This window comes from Lonchura striata, chromosome 4, assembly GCF_050655825.1.
Source record: "Lonchura striata isolate lonStrDom1 chromosome 4, ASM5065582v1, whole genome shotgun sequence".
NCBI classification, from domain to species: domain Eukaryota; kingdom Metazoa; phylum Chordata; class Aves; order Passeriformes; family Estrildidae; genus Lonchura; species Lonchura striata.
This window is the reverse complement of record NC_140706.1, coordinates 9,079,900-9,099,473: the sequence shown is the minus strand read 5'-3', so window position 1 is coordinate 9,099,473 and position 19,574 is coordinate 9,079,900. Positions and strand designations below refer to the sequence as shown.

At 36.0% G+C, this 19,574-nt stretch overlaps 1 protein-coding gene and 1 long non-coding RNA gene across 9 annotated transcripts in view; one reads left to right on the top strand and one right to left on the bottom strand.

Annotated features, from left to right (window-relative positions):
- Positions 1–19,574, bottom strand: part of CFAP99 (cilia and flagella associated protein 99) — a 49,124-nt gene that overhangs the window by 16,886 nt on the left and 12,664 nt on the right. For 3 of the 4 annotated variants that reach the window (XM_085577584.1, XM_021550731.4, XM_085577583.1), the window contains exons 3-9: positions 18,039–18,183; positions 15,844–15,938; positions 11,214–11,326; positions 8,898–9,078; positions 4,656–4,736; positions 3,113–3,178; positions 2,181–2,240 (exon numbers count right to left, since the gene is read on the bottom strand). In XM_085577584.1, coding sequence (XP_085433710.1) covers positions 2,181–2,240; positions 3,113–3,178; positions 4,656–4,736; positions 8,898–9,078; positions 11,214–11,326; positions 15,844–15,938; positions 18,039–18,183 — 741 coding nt within the window. The remainder of the gene's footprint in view (positions 1–2,180; positions 2,241–3,112; positions 3,179–4,655; positions 4,737–8,897; positions 9,079–11,213; positions 11,327–15,843; positions 15,939–18,038; positions 18,184–19,574) is intronic. The other variant, XM_085577585.1, reaches the window with a different exon arrangement.
- LOC146767522 (uncharacterized) overlaps positions 1–19,574 on the top strand; it is a 40,697-nt gene extending 21,123 nt beyond the window's left edge. For 2 of the 5 annotated variants that reach the window (XR_014954661.1, XR_014954663.1), the window contains one exon: positions 1–19,574. This exon is cut by the window's left edge. This is a non-coding gene — a long non-coding RNA (uncharacterized LOC146767522). The other 3 variants (XR_014954662.1, XR_014954664.1, XR_014954665.1) reach the window with 3 other exon arrangements.

Here is a 19,574-nt window from a genome sequence, read left to right as displayed (position 1 = left end):
ATCTTCCTGTCATGAGATATCTTCCCTTTTTTCAAGATGAGAAAATGGAAGTAAGTTGAAAAATTACAGAGCACTAATTCTTGTCAGAAAATATCATATTCATTATTGCCACCTAATGAACATGCAACAACTCACCAAAACAAATAAATATGTAAAGAGCAAATATTATATGAGCAAGAGGCAGACTGAGATAGAGTGATTACGCATTTGTACTGTCTCATTCTCCCAGTGAAAAGGATGAATAAATACTTTGGAACAGAAAGAGAAATAATTGCTGCTGCACATAATATATGTCTCTAAAATAAAAAAGAAATCATATAATGTGGGTGTTCTAAAAAGAAGAAAGCAAAATAACATTATATAATTCCATTAATTTGAAGATAGATTAAAATTTATATATATATATCTTAGATAAGCTATCCTCTTAGGATTTGTCTACTCAGAGAGTGGCACAGGCAAGAAGGCGACAGGAATAGAAAGTATTTTAAAAGTCAATAACAATGTGCCTATCTCTGCTTGAAAGTTACAGCAGCATCTTGAATATCACCTAACCAACCTTAAGGCAAATGTGTTTGGACAAGATAAAACTGTTTATGCATCTAGAGGAGATACCAGCAAGTTTTAGAAGTGATGCTAATCAATGCCAGAGGATGCCAGATCCATATTTTTCTTATTGCAATTTAGGCAGATGGCTTGACTCTTGTTAGTGTGCACTAAAATTGTATTATTTTATATTATCAGAAAGGGCAATGGAATATACAGAGTTTTGAACTGAGCCCACGTAATTACAGGTCACTTGTGTTTGTTTTAACTATGGAAATATTTCCCGGTTTGGGTTTTTTTCTCTTTCTTTTTGTGCAAAATGAAAAAGGGTCTGATTACCTTCCTGTAATTTAAATGCTGCTGGACTGTAAGCAAGCAGACTGAGTAGTTGATAGTGTTACTAAAGATAACTTCAGTGTGTGATAAATGCCAGACAGACTTTAGAAATACTTGCCAGATGCCCAGTCCTCCAAGCAGAGATTCAATCTTTTCACAGTGTTTATGAGCTGTACCTAAATATGTAGTTTTAAAGAGTAGGCAGACCTGTTCACAAGATATTTGAGACCCCAATACAAGCACAGCTGAAATTATTCTGTGTAAGAACTTGAAACAAATGAAAGGTGCCAGACTGAACAGTATAAGACTGAAGATAATCTGTAGTGCAGTTATTGCAGAAACAGCAATGTGAGTTTTCATGTGTTCCATTGTTAAGGCTGAACAGCTCTTTCCCCATGTTTACAATTCTCTGACCCTTGAAAATTCTACAAGAGAAGCAATCAGGATAGTGGATTTCATGACCTCAGTATGTGTCTGAAAGCAACAAGGCAAACATCCAACCTGATTGTATATTGTGTAGCAGACAGTCATTACCTGGAATGATTGCTCAGCATTTTTTAGGATCTCATTTTGAAACAGTGATGTACTGATGCAAGATTCTTCTGTCCTTATGCCAAGTTCTTAAACTAAGGATTCATGATTATTTGTTTGCTGGGCACAATTCTAATTTCATACTATTTTACATAAAATCTTCTCCCTTTGTAACTGAAAACGCTGTTAAAGCAATTTGTTTACATTGTGCAACTGCACACAGTTTACCTCAGGGAACCAAAAGGTTTTGATCACCCTGACCAGTCTCACCCAGGACCTCCACTCACACCATCTGCTCACTGTCCAGGGAGCCCCAGTTGGACTTAGAAATGGGTTTCAGTTTCCATTATGCTGGGAATTCTGCTTCTGGTTGTGTCTCCATTTCTGTCTCCTGCTGTCAGGGTTCTCAGTTGCCAGACCTGATTTGTTACCTTGTTTTATCCAAGACTGACTTGCTATCAACAGAACCCATCTCTGCCACCAGCCTCTTCACCTTCAGATACTGTGTCCTGCTTGATGAGGGCACTGCTTGTGCCTTCATCATCTTTGGCTCCTTACTTCTCTTCATGGAGTAACCCTGACCATGTATTTGTGTATTATTAATGGTGCATAGGACAAACTCTATGAACCATAGACCCAATCCATCCCATGCTCCTGGCCAAAGATCTTAGTGTAAAAACATGGATTCAAATCAAGTTTCCATAATGACAAAATTTGCACGTGTCAGATTTTCAAGTACATTTGACAACAGTTCCTTAAAGGTTACTCACCTTGCTTTGGATCTTTTGAGCCTTGAATGCTGGTTTACTCTCCATAATGTCATGTATGTTCTGCAGTTCAAACCAAAAATACTTTATTTCATTTCAGAAACAAATTTTCAATTACTCAGCAGAAGATATTAGGTATTTATCAAAACTAACACTTGAATATTAATCAAATATGTTTTGTAGAATAACAAATTCCACATATTTTGTAATTGAAAGATACACAAAAACTTGCTATGTACACCCAACCTAGTGAGAATATGAACTTACAAAGGTAGGTTCAAATATTGACTAAAATAATGCTAAGAAGTAACAGTGATTCTTTCTTTGACTATGAAATATTACTTATATATATATATATATATATGAATATATTCATCTTTCAACTGAAATAGATACTGAGAGGACAAAATAGAATATCAAACACACTTTATGGAATTATTAATTAGTGGTAGAATTCTACTGATGCTTAATAATTTAATGTTGTTAGCTATAGATACTGATTTACATAGTTTGATGACATAACTGTGAACTGGGAATTAACCAAAGCAAGGATTCTGTATGAACGGGACCATTATTCCCTCAGCTTGGCTGCTCTGTGGCATAAAAATTAATGGAAAAATAATATGTGGATTTAGAGAAATATTGCCAGTTTGGAGATTTGTTGGAGCAGTTTCACAGAAAGGTTGCTTGTCTCAAAATTAGGAAACTAATAAAGCAGCACCAGAAGTATAAGAAAAGGGGGTTGTGCATTATGCATACAAAAAGGCAAATGCTGGTAATAGGGATGTGAAATGACACTATAACTATAAATTGTAGCACATCATTCTTAATTCCAAATAAACATATTTTTTAAATACTCTCAGGTATCTTTAAATACTCCAGTCATTTTTCATCTCCCTTCTGGGGAATTTTTCGGCATGTATTTTGCACCATACCTCTCTCTTTTCAGGCTTGATGGTTGCACACCTGAACTGCTTAGTATTTGCTTCCAGGAGAAGATCCTACAATTGAAACAATTATCTTAAAGACTGTGTTACATTTAAATTCTCTAAGAATAATTTTATGTCTCAAAAAGTCTTGTAGCCCCAACCACTATATTCACAGAATTATGGAATGGTTTGGGTTGGAAGGGACCTTAAAGATCATCTTGTTCCAAAAGCCTCTGCCATAGGCAGAGACACCTCCCACTAGACCAGGTTGCTCATAGTTCCAACCCACCTGGCCTTAAACACTTTCAGGGATGGGGCATCCACAGCTTTTCTAAGCATCCTGTGTGAGTGCCTCACCATCCTCACAGTTAAGAATTTCTTCCTAATATCTAATCAAAACCTACCCTCCTTCAGTTTGAAGCCACCCCTCCTCATCCTGTCACTCCCTTCTCTTGTAGAAAGTCTCCATCCTTGCTGTGGGCTCTCTTCTGGTACTGGAAGACCACAATTAGGTCACTCTGAAGCCTTCTCTTGTCCAGGCTGAAGAATCCAAATTCTCTCAGCCACTCCTCTTAGAGGAGGTGCTCCATCCCTCTTGGAACAGAATCCAATGTCCCTTTCACATGGACATGTGGACAGCTAGTAATGAGTAGACTTGTACTGGCTAGTAAAAACTAGTCAGGAATTTTCAGAACAGGGGTGGGAGAGTACTGATAAAATGGAGCCACATGGCATACCTTTTATCAAGTTTATATTATTATTTGATTGGATATGGTGACTACAGTGTGGGAATGGAGAAATAAAGTGGAAATGGATATTTAATTAATTCCTTTCCAATGAGAAGACAACAACAATCTGCTTTAACTATGAGCTACCTCATTGAAGAAGATTCATGTCAAAGTTTGGATCAAATAGCTAGATCTGTTTGTATTTTCCAGGCCCTCCCTTCTCCTACTGTCTTAACACACAGAGCATGTACTCCGTTTCTTTACAAACCAGGATGACTTCACACTCTCTCAGTCTGCTGAAGGGAATGTATGAAGAATATGTAAGAATATGAAGTAATAATCTGCTGGTATTTTAAAACAGTGAATGAAATGTGGTTATTTTTCAGTTATGACAGGAAAAACCCTCAAAAATATTTAACTTATTTTGTAATTTGTAATTTTGTAATTTGTAATGAATAAATGAATACCTTATATATCCACATGTCTGTGGGATTAGAAGAACCATTGTGAAGAAAAGAAAGTAATCATGTCTCTTCTGCTATTTTACATGGCTGCTTGCAAAATTTCATGTATGGTACTTTTATAGTGAGAAAAAGATGGACCTTCTCTTGGACAATTAGTAATAAAATAAAGAAGGTGGGAAAAGGGTGCTAAAACAGAGTAGAGGATACAAACTCCATTACTCTAGAGAAAAAGTCATGAGCTATTTATTTGCAAAAGCAGATATGTTTCAGATAAAGTTCTAAGATTTGTGAAGATAACACAATAAAGAAGAATCAGTTTAGAAGAAAGGAAAGGATAGAAGAACAAAATACACTTACTTTTGCTTTTTGGATATTTTTTGTTTTCATTTCCTCTAGTTGCTTTCTTTCCTTTGGAGGCTTATAGATGCTTGAAGGAACCTATATTAAAAGACAAAAATCTCTAGAATATGGGATATAAAACATTCCAAGTGACACATTCTTGCAGGCAAAAATAAGCTCATCCACTTTTACTGTAGAATAGCAGCAGTTAATTTTTAAAAATATTGATTCTTTTCTATTAGTGCCACTCTAGAAGACAGGGACAGATTCCAATTAGTTGGAACTACCTAGCTTTTCAGTTCTGTTCAATATAGCATAACCCCTGCTCAAAAGACCAGAAAGGACAATATTGGAGCTAGTACAAGAAAGGCTAAAGCAATAATAAATCCTGTAGGACCTATCAAAGGGAGAAAAATGTTTCCAGAATGGGAACAGTTCTGTTTGGCATTTCATAAACTTGACTTTCACAGCAACAACAGCCAGATAGGGCAGCTGAATAAAGTTAAGCTGTGGCACCATGTGTGGTAGTAGGAACAAGTTACAGACTCCAAAGAAGTTCAGGGAAGAGAAATCCTTTGAAGTTTAATAAATACCCAGGACATTCATTGTAACTGAGGAGGTCTTTGAGCTGAAATGGTGGGACCCTGAGAAGGAAGTTGGAGAAAAGCAGCAGATGTCCCATCCCCCTGATCTTCCCAGACTTCTGTGTTTAAGCAGTGCTGGGAAAAATACACTGGGTAAAATGGGCCTTTGTTTTGGTTTACCATGGCTGTCCCAATGTCCTGGCAAGGGAAAACCATTGGAGGTGTGGATTAAGTGTTTGGAAGGTAAAGGACTCGGAGGACCCCTTCTAGCATTAGTCAAAGACCTGGGAAAGCAATCACATGTCAGCTAAAATGACCAGACCGTGACTGGCTGTCAGTTGGATCAGCAGGACATTAGGGACTTCAGGTTGATTTCTGTATTTGCTTGAGCAATACATTTATCCCAGAGTAAGCTCTTAAAAAAGATTGGATGTCTCCTTGAGAGGAGTGGGTGAGAGAGTCTGACAGTTTACTGGACATCTGCCTAAATATTTACCTTGCTAAAAATGTGCTAGATCAATTAAAAGTTACAGAATTAATGCAAGGATTAATGGGGAAAATATATATTCCATCTTGTACTGGAGGTCAGTTCAGGGAACATGGGAATCCTATCTAGCTTTATTGGACTATATAATGAACTACACTTACAAAAAATCATTAATCTGTTGGACTTTACACTGTCTTTGCAATGTGACATCTTTATCTACAGGTAAAACAAATGCACAAACAGAAGAAGCTAGCAATTAAATGCACTGCTGAGACTCCTCAAGCATTTTTGTGAGCTTTTAAAGTGAAGTAGCAGTGAAAGTATTTCCCAGAAGTATCTAATAATTTTTATTATGCTTTTATGGATGGAGAAATGAAAGCCCAGAAGATTTGCACAGGATTCCACAGGCAGTGAGTATCAGTTTATTTCATTCTTCTTCCTATTCATGTGCTTTACCTGCAAACTGCACTCATCTGCCAGAGTAAGCTGAAAATGTCTCCTCAGAAACTGCTATGCTTATTCCAAGTAATGGAAGGAGGAGCATTTTCCATCAGCTGTTTCAAAAACATTCTTTGCCTTGTGATTTAGCCCATGGGGATGAGTACAAGCAGACAGACAGACAGACAGACAATGCAGCAATTACCAATTGTTGGAAGAGGATAAAAAGTCACTACAAATAAATTGTAAATTACAGCAACAGAGAGATCAAAACAGGCCAGACTGTACCTATTTAATCCAAATGTGAAAAAGGGGGTTGGGGATAAGAGACACCAACTTTGCTTTCCGTCCCCTGGCAGTGGTCAGCCTCACATAGCCTGTGTGACATCCCTTAACCAGAGGATTATTTAGGGAGTAGGAACCACAAGAAGTTTAAGGAAGAAAAAAATGAATGATCACTTTGAACTTTGGTACTCATCACTCTCCTATTTTTTAAAGTTACTGTCATAAGATGGACAAGGGAAAGCTAATGCAATGCTATTGTATGATGTGTTTCTATTTTTATAGATAAAATCACAAATATATTAGTGGGTTTGCATATTTGCAAGCAAAATCCTCTGTACTGGCTAAATGATTTTACCCATTTAATTATTTTAAACAATCAGTAGCTTCACTCATGAAGCAAAGATGAAATAATAGAAAAATATATTAAAAATATATTAAATTTGGCTGAATGGTGTAACAATAATATCCCAGTGCAGCCTTTTTTTAAAATATATGATTGGTTTACAGAAAATTTAAAAATAAAATAATTGCATAATCTTATTATTTTAGTACAGTGCTGATATTAAAAGAATGGATTTTGTTACTCTAGGCCAAGATATCCAAGAAAGTTGAATGTGTCTAAATAATTTTGCAGATTATCAGGTGTATGCACCCGTCTCCATTTGTTTCCTTTGAAAACCTCAAGGTAAAGCACTCATTTTTCCTTGTAAAATTGTATTTATATGTGTGCATATATATGGGCACTCTTGTGCATGTGCAGGTGTGCAAAGGCCAGTGGAGACATGAATAACCTTTAGACCAAATATTTGGAGTGAATTGTTTTATTATTAGTTCTCAAAATTAAAATGTTTTTCCTTTTTACTTAGTGGCCCCCATTTTTGATGAATGTTTATGATGATGAATGATTATCTTAAGCTTCTAGGGCTGTGTTACCCCAAGGCCAGTGGGGAATCCCATCTCATTATAGGTCACTACTGCCCTGCCCTCCCCTGGGAAGGGAGCGTGTGCTCAGCACACAGGATGGCAGTGCCATCCCAGCTCCTGACCCAATGTGTCTGAAATATCTCATCTAACTTGGAAACAAATGCCTGGAATAAAATAATGCTAGAAAGCAATACCTAAAATAATAATCCTGTAAATCAGAATGAACTAATTGCAGTACAGGGATGCAATAACCTATGGCTCAAATTCCAGATGCCTCCATATAGTTCTGTACAGCTGTTCCAATGTGGAGCAGTAACTGTGGGTCAATAGTCCCTGCTGAAAAACCATGTGACAAGTTCTTTGACAGGTGCATGAGAACCATGAGTAAAACACTGGTATCTCATAAAATGAACACTTTTGTGAGATAATGGATGAGAACAGATTATGGGATGTAATGTGGAAGAGCTTTATTTCTTTGTGTTCCTCTGAATTACAGACAACCCTCCACCATACTGGAGCCACACTATGTCTGGCTCTCACCTTACTGACCCTTTCCTGCCATGTGAGCTGTGTTTTCAGCCTCTGTTCATTTCAGGATGTAAATTGGTGATACTGGCAACAACGTGGCAAAGTAAAGTGAAGCTTAATTTGCTGTGAGAGGTACAGAAATGAATAGAAGATATGTCACTACTACACTAATGGCTTTAGAGTCACACAAGCTTTAAATTTGCAAACCTGGCCAGAATGTAAACCAAATTTAGTATAATCCAAACAACACAAACGAACTTCACTAAATGCATCTGCATTAAAGCAAATTTATTCTAAGAGAGGCTGCACAGCATAAAGTTCTAAAATGACAGCAACATGACTCATTCCTATACTGATTAAGTAGTTATTAAATGCAGTTTTTCAGAGCCTGGTATTAAGCTGTTTCAATGTAAAATCCCATTAACTGTATAACACACTAACATTAAATTGCTCTGCCATCCTAAAATGTAAATGGTTTCTAAGAGCATTCAACACATGTATTATTTAAAACCTGAAGTGCTAATACAAGGTGGCAGATAATGCCCAAATCTATGATTTCTATGCTCACTTCCAACTGCATTTAAATACAGATGATTTTGCAGTCTTTATTAAGTTAGTCATAGTAGCTTGATCCCAGATCCTGTTGGCTTTACCCCAGTGAGATAACATCAACTGTGGGTCTTTGATTTGTACCAGTGTAACTAAATCACAATGTGAGACAATAAGTAAAATAACTTAGCAATTCAAAGACAAATCTAGTCTCATGAGCACTGAATTCAAACTGAAAGCCTTAATTTTAGAGATTCAGCATTAAGACAAAAATAAAATTCCACCTTCAAGGAGGAGCTGCAAACCTAGAGTTCATCTCATTTCCAGTGAAACAGCTTCTTCATTTATTTTAATGAGAATTCATTTACAAAAAAATACTAAATTTAGATTATTAACTCCCCTGCCAGGATTTTGTGCACAAGCATACGTGAAATTTAGTGTCTTTCAAAAAATAAACCAACTTACAGGTTGTCTTTTTGGCAGTGCTGGCAGAGGTGCTGGTGTAGGTGGAGGAATGGCACGTGGCTTGGGTACAGTCAAATTAAATTCCTTTGGCTGAGTGACTCTCGAAGTCTTGACAGTGGTGGTACGATTACTTAATTTGTCTGTGAGCTTTTCTATCAGTTGCTGCACTTTCGGCTGCCACCTTCAAATAAACACAGATTTTTCAATTTTATTTTGTTTGTCTCTTTCATACAGACTTACAAACAGTAGATAAGGTTGGCATTGGTGCAAATTCTGCCATTCAATTTTAATAAAACTGACCTATGAATCAGTACTCAGGATTTAGCTACACTGTGTTATTTAACCTCTTGATAGATGCTATCCACCCAGATTACTAGTGGTGAAATAGCCACAGTTGTTATGGAATAAACAACTATCTGGCCAGTTGGTTTTGTGCAGGGCCAGATTAGGAGTCAGAAAAGCAGCTGTCATAGGCTAATTGCACGCTTTACATACTTAGATGAAGAGACTATGAACAGTGGTCTGGGTGTTGCCACATGTACCAACAGAGCACATGCAGATCAATCTTAAAGGACAGGCAGTTCTAATAGAAAAAAATAGAAAGATCCAAGGAATTTGGTGAATTATCAAATGAACCCTCTGGGGGCAGCCAAGAAGATTTTGAGTTCTATAGTTTTGGGCTTGTATCAAGGTTCAGACTTCTAAGGGTTGACAGGAAGACGCAGATTAAAGGTAAAACACAAACAGGGTATCACAGTCTAATTAAAGTGACAGCTTCAAGACAGTTATTCTTCCTCTATGTATGTTATATTCTTACATATTACACATGCAATGGAGCTTCCCGAGGAATTAAAAAGCAAATGACAATTCAAACTTAGTCTAAGTTGTTTATAGGACTGTTACCTTAGGTAGTACTGTCATTACAGGGTAAGGCTTGCAAGTAACTTATGCAAGTAATGAAGCTCCATTAAAATAAATAAGACTCTTTATATTAACCTCACTATTATATAATATTCTATTTATATTAATATTAGAAAGAGGAACACAGACACATTTAAAAGAATTTCAGCTACTGAACTGATTAAATTCATTACTGCATCTTCAGACCCCTGAAGGATGTTTCAAACCCAGTAACCAAATCTAGTGTTGAACAGTCTTGTATAACTTACATTCACCACTTCCAGGCAAAACATGGATTCATTACACTCAGTGTAACTGACTGTGAAGGACAGCTCCAATAAACTTGCTGTTAATGAAACAAGTGGTGGTCTAAGCCTCAGCCTGCATGAATGTATATGTGCAAGAACTGTGTGGGTATGGATGTATATCTCCATATCTCTCTAGCGGTATTTTTATACTATTCTAAGCTTTTGTTATAAATAGAATCACTACAATGGAATATTTTGAGTAAAATTCTGGCTTCAGATCTATCCCTGTGGTCCCTGTAGACCTTAGTGAATTCAGAGTAGTGCAAGCCAAATCTATGTTATATATTTGCTAAAGTGCTAATAAACTACACAGTGTGAAAGGATTAGTCTAGGGACTTCGATATGACAGAACCAGATGCAAACCTCTTTTTCAGCTGATATTGTTCATAACATGTTTTTGTCTAACATTGTTTGCCATCATCTGAGTTGATCTATCCTGCATTGAGAAGGATGAGTGACTCCAGCCACCTTGGTGTAATTTATCTGTTCTGGGTAAAAATTAGAGTAAAAAGTGACCCAGTAGGCTGCAGAGCTACTATTTCTCGACATGAAAATGTTCCAGTTTGGCAAGGGTACAATTGCTAGCATATCACCACCTAACCAATGAGTTGATGCACCTCAGAGCCTTTAAGCTGTTAAATGGTGCTGCAACTGTGTAAATAATAACTTTAAAAGACTTGCTTAAATGCTTATCTGATTTGCTCAGAAGGGATTTTATGACTATCAGTATAAACAAGTCTGTGCATAAAGCCAAAATCAGAGAAGTCAAACATTTTTTCAAATACCTAATGTCATAGAGATGTTGAAGTGACTGATGAGGCATGACTAAGATAATTTGAACCTTCTCTTTTACTTTTATTCAGAGTATGATATTTTATCTGTTCAGGGGCATCAGGAAGCAAATGTACAACAGCTGTGAAAGGACTTTCCTGAGAGAGAACCTTGCCTCTGGGTAAGTAAAAGGGATTGTTAAAGACCTGTGTAGACCAGGAGGGTTCTGAGTGCCTTCAATAGGAGAAACATTTTAACAGAAGTGTGAGCTTTCAGGGGAAGCTTTCCCCAGCTTTTAAACTTTGAGATGGCCAGAGGCTACTTAAGGACTACTTACCTTAGCAGTGGATCAATCCAGTTCTCTTTTACATACACTGAGTCGTAGAAGTGACTCCATTCATCTTTTATCCATGTGTTCAGATGCAAGCCATTGAAGAAGAACCTAAGAAACTAATAACAAGTGGTTTCCTTTAAATATGAATGTTGGAGACATGGTGTATGTAAGACTACAAAAAGATAGTTGCTTTTACTACAAACACCACTGAAGAACTTGACTGCATTTGACCTTGTAATTGCAAACACAGTTGCTTGGTATTTTTAGGTACTTATTAGCTGGGGGCCAGTCCCATGTTTTTTAGCCCTATTTTGTGAAACACTAATAGACACTAAATTTTTTTTGGTGGCCAAAAAAAAAAAAAATTACACGCTACAAAATAGAGATGTGTTTATTCATCTTTAATTTCCTTCAAACATTGTGAAACAATGGTTTTATTCAAAATTAATTATTACTGGAATACACTGATTTAAGTATAATCTTACAATAGAGTTTGAGTCCAATATACCTACGGTGGACTTCTGATTATCTATAACTGGAAGACCTATGAAGTCCAGAAATATGTCAGGCCAGACACTGCACCTGAATGACTTGAATTCTTTTCAGCTCCCTGGGAACTGGGCAGAAGAGAATTGCTGAAAAGTACAGTAAATGTTATACAATGTGGCTTTTTCTTTTATTGAAATATAATTAATTGGCATATTCTCATTAAAAGAAAAGACTGAAATTTGGCACACTTATGCATTGTAGGGGTCTACACGCTGGAGAATTAACAACTGACATTTGAAGTTTTGTTTGCCACTCCAGTTCACCAGAAGGTCAAAAGTCTTTCTTTAAATCTTGAAGTATTCAAATGGCCTTTTGAAACACTCTTGAAAAATGGCACTCAGATTCAGCCTGCATCATTTACAGCAATATAAATTCCAAACTTGAATCTTATCTCTTCCATTAAAATTATTGGAAATGAAAGTACAACGCTGAAATAATCACAGTAAAAGCAAAAACATCCACTAAATAATTTTGACATTATGAGACATACTGTGAAGCAGTGCACTGTCACTTTGAGAAGCTTCAAATGGAGACTTGCAGAGCTTATTAGATTAGATTTGGCATCAGCCCCACTTCAAGTTGTTTTACACAGAGCCATAGAGTTCTTTGTATTGAGTTTTTAGTTCTGCAGAACTACCAGAGAGCTTCTTAATTCAAATGTGGTGCCAGGCCCAAGGTGCCTCAGAACTTTGTGACTAATTCAGCCACAAACAACTGAGATTTGACTCAAGGTGTTTGTAGGATGACTGGACATAATTTCTACCAGAAGTGTGCCTGAACCAAAGTCCACAATCTTAGTATGGATAATCCCCATCACAGATGGTGATAAGAGAAAAGAAACTTTTCTGTTTTGTGAACTGAATTGCTAGGAACAATTCTTAATATTTCTGTTTTGTCTTTGGCCACATGTGATACAGGTGAAAAGCCCAGTATCAGCAGTGATTGCTTTTACAGCAGCAGAATGAGTTTTTTCTCAGATTTCTGTTTGGATGTTACCAGGCTGTCTCCTTAGCAAAGTCACTGGTAGTAATTTGGTAACAGCATTATTCTGCTTACTCTTCTGTCTTGAACATTCCAAAACTTTCACTACTCAGACAGCATGATAATGAAGAACCATTTCCCTTCTGGAAGAGATGGAATTACACCAGCAATGAATTATACCCATGTTTATATTTTAATGTATACTCTGACTGTAGTAACACAAGTGTGTATAATTAAAGACTGTTTTGTAATGCACTTTTACAGGTGGGCTGAATTAATACCTTACTTTTGAGAATTTGAACTTAATATTCTTAACACACTTTCACACAGTGGGATCATACAGCTTTCTAGAAAATACATAAAAATTGGGAAATTTCCTCATCTAGTAATATCTTTACATCCATGGAGGCATTTGCAAAGCTGAAATGCTTACATTCAGAATATAAGATTTTGACTCTTCAGTTAAGGAAGTAACTGCAGGAAACAGCATGTTCTGTTTCTCCATACAGATCAGCCACTGCCTGAAAACATTGACCCAACTTGAACTGGTTTTACCCACCATCCACCATGAGACTGATCATGTCCTGCTATTCCTACCTCATCTTAAATTCTATTACAATGCCCAGCTCTTATGTAGTGATATTCCTTTGATTATCTCAGAAGTTCTGTAGAGCTGCTGTTAAAAGCAATCAGAACATGAAGCAGAAAAAACAGGTTCTTAACTGCTAGAAAGAAAACACTTTGTATTTTATATTTTTTAAAGACAATTCAGAAATTACAAAGCTGTTTACTTCAACTTTATATTTCAATAGTGTATTTTCTCTAACACACAAATCCTCACATTTTAAAATAAGTGTAGAAGAATAGCATGTAGAATAATAGAATATAAAAATAAATTTGAGCCAGCAATGCATGGCTAATTTCTTAAAAGGATAATCACACTCAAGTTACAAGAATGGGTTTTATCCTATGGTTCTGTAATTATATCACCATAAAAATTTTTGCATGTATTCGTAATATTACAGAATGAGAGCTTGTGATTTGCTGTTCAAGCAGATGAACGTGTGTGTAAGTGAGGTAGCATTGTTATTCTGCCTAAATGAAAATATTTGAACATTCATCAAACATAGGGAAACACTCTGACTTTGAGTTGAATGGATTCCATCACACAAGACTTTAAGAGAAAGGTCTTAAATCTCCCATAGGTCGACACCATTCACCTGAAGACTATTCATCTGAGTGAGGTTTATCTGCATGATGAAGTAAATTCCATTCATCCTGTGATGTACTGAATTTTTAATTTTTAATTTTTAATTGAAGTAAATCTGTTGTACGAAAATATATGTGAATATTTTTTCAGTGTCTTAACTGAACTCAGACACAATAGTCATCAGGCAAAATCTAGAGGTCAGCATCCTGAAGGAGGTTCCCAAATTTCTGATAACTTTTGTTGCTAAGGCTGCAGATCTGCCTTCTGCTCTTTTGTCTCTGTTGCTGGGGGGACAAAATGCTGCTTCTAAACCTTCTGCTGCAGGTGCATTAATTTAATCTAGCATCACTTTGGAGACAAAGAAACTGTTCTAATAGAAGAAAAGGAAATCTAGGTGCCATGGTGATGAGGATCTGGTAAGATACTTAAGCAAACCAAGTCACACCTGCTACAATGATAGCAGGTGCACAACATTGGAATATGCAGCACTTCCTATCAGAAAAGAGTTATTCCAGATAAGGAAGGAGGCATTATCTAAACCAGAACATCAGGACTCTGATGCTTAAGCCATGTAAAGCTAGATGAATGGAATCAACAAGAGATAATTGGCACGATGTGGGAAAATTGTGTTGCTAGCTGAATGAGCTCAAGATGCATCCAATCCAGTAGCTTGTGTCTAAGATGTTTACCAAAGAAGGGGCTGGGAGAGCATTTTAGACAGAGTGATTTGTCTGTCTACCAGATTATGATAATTCTTCCACCCCCTCCTCTGCTGTTTTTAACTGTTAATGAAATATATAATTTTTGTCTCTGAATGGAATTAATAATAAGCATTCCATAGTAAGTCCATCTAAAACCAGACAACTTAACCTACTCTGTCCCTGTTGCAAAGCAACTCTATTCATTAAAGAGATGCTGGCATCCACATGAACATTCAAAATAATCACTATAAGGATAAACCTTAGCCTTTTGACTATTAATTATTAAAATTTGCCTATCTCTTTAATTCCATCTTTTTTATTCAAACAGCATATTTGGACTATGCTTTGAAACATCTGGATAATCAAAGGTTACAGATGCTGTGTCACCAGTGATTTAATTTTTAGTCCATTTTCCTGAGAAAACAGGGCTTATGAGAAAGCACTGCTGCTCAATTTATCCCTCTGCTCCTCTGTACAACATAGCTTTTAAGATAATTAGCACTTTAATTTTGAAAGAGAAGCAGAAGATAATTATATTTCTACAGTTACAATGAAAAATAGCAAACAAATCCTGAAGCAACCCCCAAATTCATTACTTCAGAAAAGGACAGGGAGGCAGAATTTTGTTGTCCCACTTTTTATTTGGCAGCAGTGGTTTGCTCAGTTGCATGTTGTACTGGGGCCATTGGTACATGCATAACTCTGAGCCAGCCAGTGTTTTTGGGAAGGAGAAAAAGTGATGGAAGCACAAGAGGCTTGATAATGGAAGTGGCAGTGGATTCTCCAGGAAAAGAAGAACACCAAACATCAGGAACTGCAAGTTTCAACAGGTTCATTGCATATGGAAAAAACATCTCCTCTCTAAAGTCAAAGAAAGAATGTAAGCAGAGGCAAGAGTGAGTGTGCAACTTGAAGAGACAATTGTAAATGACATAAACTGTAAATTATGTAATTATTTGACCTGCTTGGATTATATAAAATACATTTAAATTGATCTTTGACTGTATATAAGAATCACCCTGCATGTAAAGAAATTGAAGGGTTTTTGGTAAAAAAATAATACTAATTTAATTTCTGAATTTTAACAGAAAATAACAGTAATTTCTCCATTTAATTTATTCTAAAAGTTGAGAAAAGACATTTGATTAATCAAACACAATAAATGGATAATTATTTTTAAAATGTTTTGTACCTGTTGCATTTTTGCAGTGTCCAAGGATTTCACAATTCTGCTGAAGTGCTGAAAACCAATCTCTTCTAGTTGAAAAGTAGCTAGATAACATATAACTATCAAAAGATACATATATTTAAAATACAGCAGACAATTTTAATAAAACTATACTCAATATACTAAATAAACCTGTACTGAATTCTAATAAATCTATACTATACCTAATAACCCTTTACTCAACCTACTCTGTGATTTAGACTGTTACCTTAATTTTAAACAGTTTTGATAGTGAATTTTTCAACATACTCTGGTTTTAATGTTTTGAGAGAGGATAGCTCTTATCCTTCTGTTACAAATTCATAGTTCATTATACATAACAACATTATAGATAACAAAAAATCAAACGTAAAATGTAATAGTTCTAGTATTTACTTCACTTTTTTCCCCAAGTGACCATATTGCCTAAAATGTTGTAATCTTTAATTTTATTCTGAATTGGAATAAAACCAAGTTTTTAAATTGTGAAATTTCAAACCTGAATCTTGCACTCTCTATGGCAAGAACACAGTTCAATGATCTTAGAGGTCTTTTCCAGCCTAAATGATTTATGATTCTATTCTATGATACAGGAAGAGGCACAGTCAGAACTGTGAAATTTTAGTAGACCTGTAAAGTTCATGGGCTCCTGTATCAGCTTTCATTTGTTCTCACTTCACTTTGATCAATCAGGCTTCACTTACAGTGCAGCTGCCACCAAACTACAATGGTAAAATCAGGAAATTCTGGCCAATGTGCTGCAGCCAACTCAGTGTATCTTTAGGCTTCAATCTCATGTGCTTTAGTACAGCAACATATTTAATCAGTCTTAGCAGAATATACATTTATCTCCTACAAGCTTTATTAAATTCAAATCTGCTCACACATAGCAACAGCCCTTATAAGCAGCTTTGATCATTTAAGTGTCAATGCAGCTTGGCAAAGGGAATCACAAGCAGCTTAAAATATGTAAGCCAATGACCTTAGACTCTCAACTTGTTGATAAAGGAAAATTTTCTGTTCCTACCCTCTGCCTATGATTAATGGAAGCTTTTGAGTGGACCAGTCCTGACAATCCAATTATAGCATCACTGAGCTTAAAGGTATAATTTATGTGCCCTAGACAATGAAAAACATGGCTCTGGAGAAATTGAGACAATAAAGCATTACCATTTAGAAATAAACTCAATACACTAATAATTTCATCCTTGACAGTTTAGGCTCCCTTTTGTTGTTTGATTTCAATTTCTGTACTTTTCCAGATTGTGACAGAAGCAACCAGAATTGTAATAAAAATTTACTAGTTTTTAAAACACAAAATGTAGATCTATTTATATTAGTTAAGTTTCTTTGTAATTTTCAACCACTCTGAATTAAATGGACTTTTTTAAATATACCCACAAAGATTCAGAACTTGACTTAGAGAACCAGTAACAGAGGTATTTGTGATGCCATCTTATTTAGGGCCTTAACAGATCAACCTCAGCATGTGTGTATTAAATAAATAGCATAAAATATTTTTAAATTATTTTTTTCATGTACTTCTCAATACCTTAAATAATGCTGGGAGTAGTAACTACCCTAATTAAATGGGTAGATACTATCAGAGATAGTTGTATCAGAACTGAATCTAATCAAGTAACTAATAAAATGAAAAGAATTGACCTCACTCGTGGAGATAGATGGTGTATCTTAAGTTACTTATGTCATTGTGATGGTCAGTAATGAAGAAACCCACACATGGATAGAGACAATTGTATCTGCATACTGTGAGATGTCCTGTGTTCCTCAGCACACAGAGCTTTGTTACACATTTTTGTATCTGATGGCAGAGGTACTGGGTTGCATAGAAGAGAATAAAGGGAAATCACTGAAGAACATTTTTTAAAGGCATGGTTAAACTTCCAAGATGCTTCTTCCAGCCACTGCTGCTATTTTCCAACTGCATCTTACCCTTAGGTAAAATTCCAGTTAACACCTGAAAGATTTCAGACTAAATAACAATTTCAGATTTTGTACTTCACATTCATTAGGACATTAGAAAAGGTCCTGTACATCACACTGCACTAGACACAACGACAGTGCTTCCAACATAATACAATACCAAGACTTAACATTAGTAAAATTATATTTTTTAAAATTATGTGGTAAACACATTTGGTATTGTAAAGACAACTTACCTATATAAAGATTACGCTCAGAAATGGGGCAGTATCTCCCATCCTGAACGTAAAAGGCATTGACCACCACATCCAATATGGATTTATATTCTGTGCATCCTGCTACTGTATCCAATACAAATTTTTCTTCTGTCACATTAAGAGTCTATAGAGATACAAATTTAATAGTGATTAATGTATTCTGGAAAGAAAATAATTTTTTGTGTACAAAAAGTACAATTATTTTGAAGTAACTGGAAAACATGAACAATTAACAGCAGTGCCTTTGGTAGGGCTGCTGCCCTTCTAATGCCATCAAATAAGGGCAGTCCTAGCAAACTAATGGCCCTTGTTAAGCAAAATGTAACTTTCTCCAATGTTAAGTGTTCATTTTACCTGCTGACATAAGCATTGAGTTAAATGACCTTCATGTGTGAATGTCAGCAGTTGATGCAAAGAAAATCTGAAGTCACTGAGTTATGAGCAATGATTAACTTAGTCAACAGTTTGAGAAAGTTTCAGTAAGATTTTGTTTTCCCTCAGGAAATCTCTTCTTTGTGGGTGAAGTCTGTGCTACTTAAGGAGACTAGACTGAGGGGAGAAGCCACAGAGATTAGGGAAAGGATCTTAACTCCTACTGAAACCCAACTTTGGAGAACGTGACTGATTTAAGCTAAACCAGTGAGTGCCAGGATTCTCTTTAATGCAGACTGTTTCTTATCCAGCTAATGCTCCTGGTCCCTTGTAATGTTCATGCAGTACCCCAAGGGAACAGGAGAGTAGGATGCTCACTTCCTTCTGGATCCTACCCCATAATCCCTTTAAAAAGTCTGAATGCTCCTCAACTTCACAGAGTGTTTCAATCACAGTAAATAGCTATGCAATATCTGCTACCATATGAGATAAACTTCTAGGATGAACCACCTTTAAACACTGCAATAAAATCTGAGGTCCAGACCAATCTGTTATTACATGAATTGAAAATGGCCAGCTGAGCTATGACAAAATGACAAACAATAATGATCCTTTGATTTAAGGAGGTTAGACAAGAAGCCAAGAAAAAAGGCTGAGTGCATCTTCTGAAAATGTGTAATCCACATTTGATGTATGATCTCTCCTAGAGCTCAGAGGTGTGAGAGCAATGGAATGTATCAGATGAGAAGTTCACCCTGCCTGGTAGGCTGTCTGCTACCCTCTTGATTGCTTTATTTCCCTAATGTGATTCGTTTCTAGTTTATGGGTATTACTAGAGGCTGTTGGATGGAAGTCTGTGAATTTTCTGATGAATGACACTATATAGGGCTTTGAGATCAAGCAAATATAAGGCAAAACTTTAAAATTACCATTGTAGTATTTAGATGTAAAAACTAATGCAGAAGAATTCAAAGTGTATTTTCTCAGGTTGTCATTCAGAGCAAGCATAATTTTTTTCACTACTCCTGTTCAAAACCCTGATTTCATTACTTTTAATTTGTGCATCGTCACCAGGAAAAATGAGGAAAGAGACTGAAAAAAAATCTTAAAATATGAAAAAAAAAAGAAAAAAAAAAAAGGAAA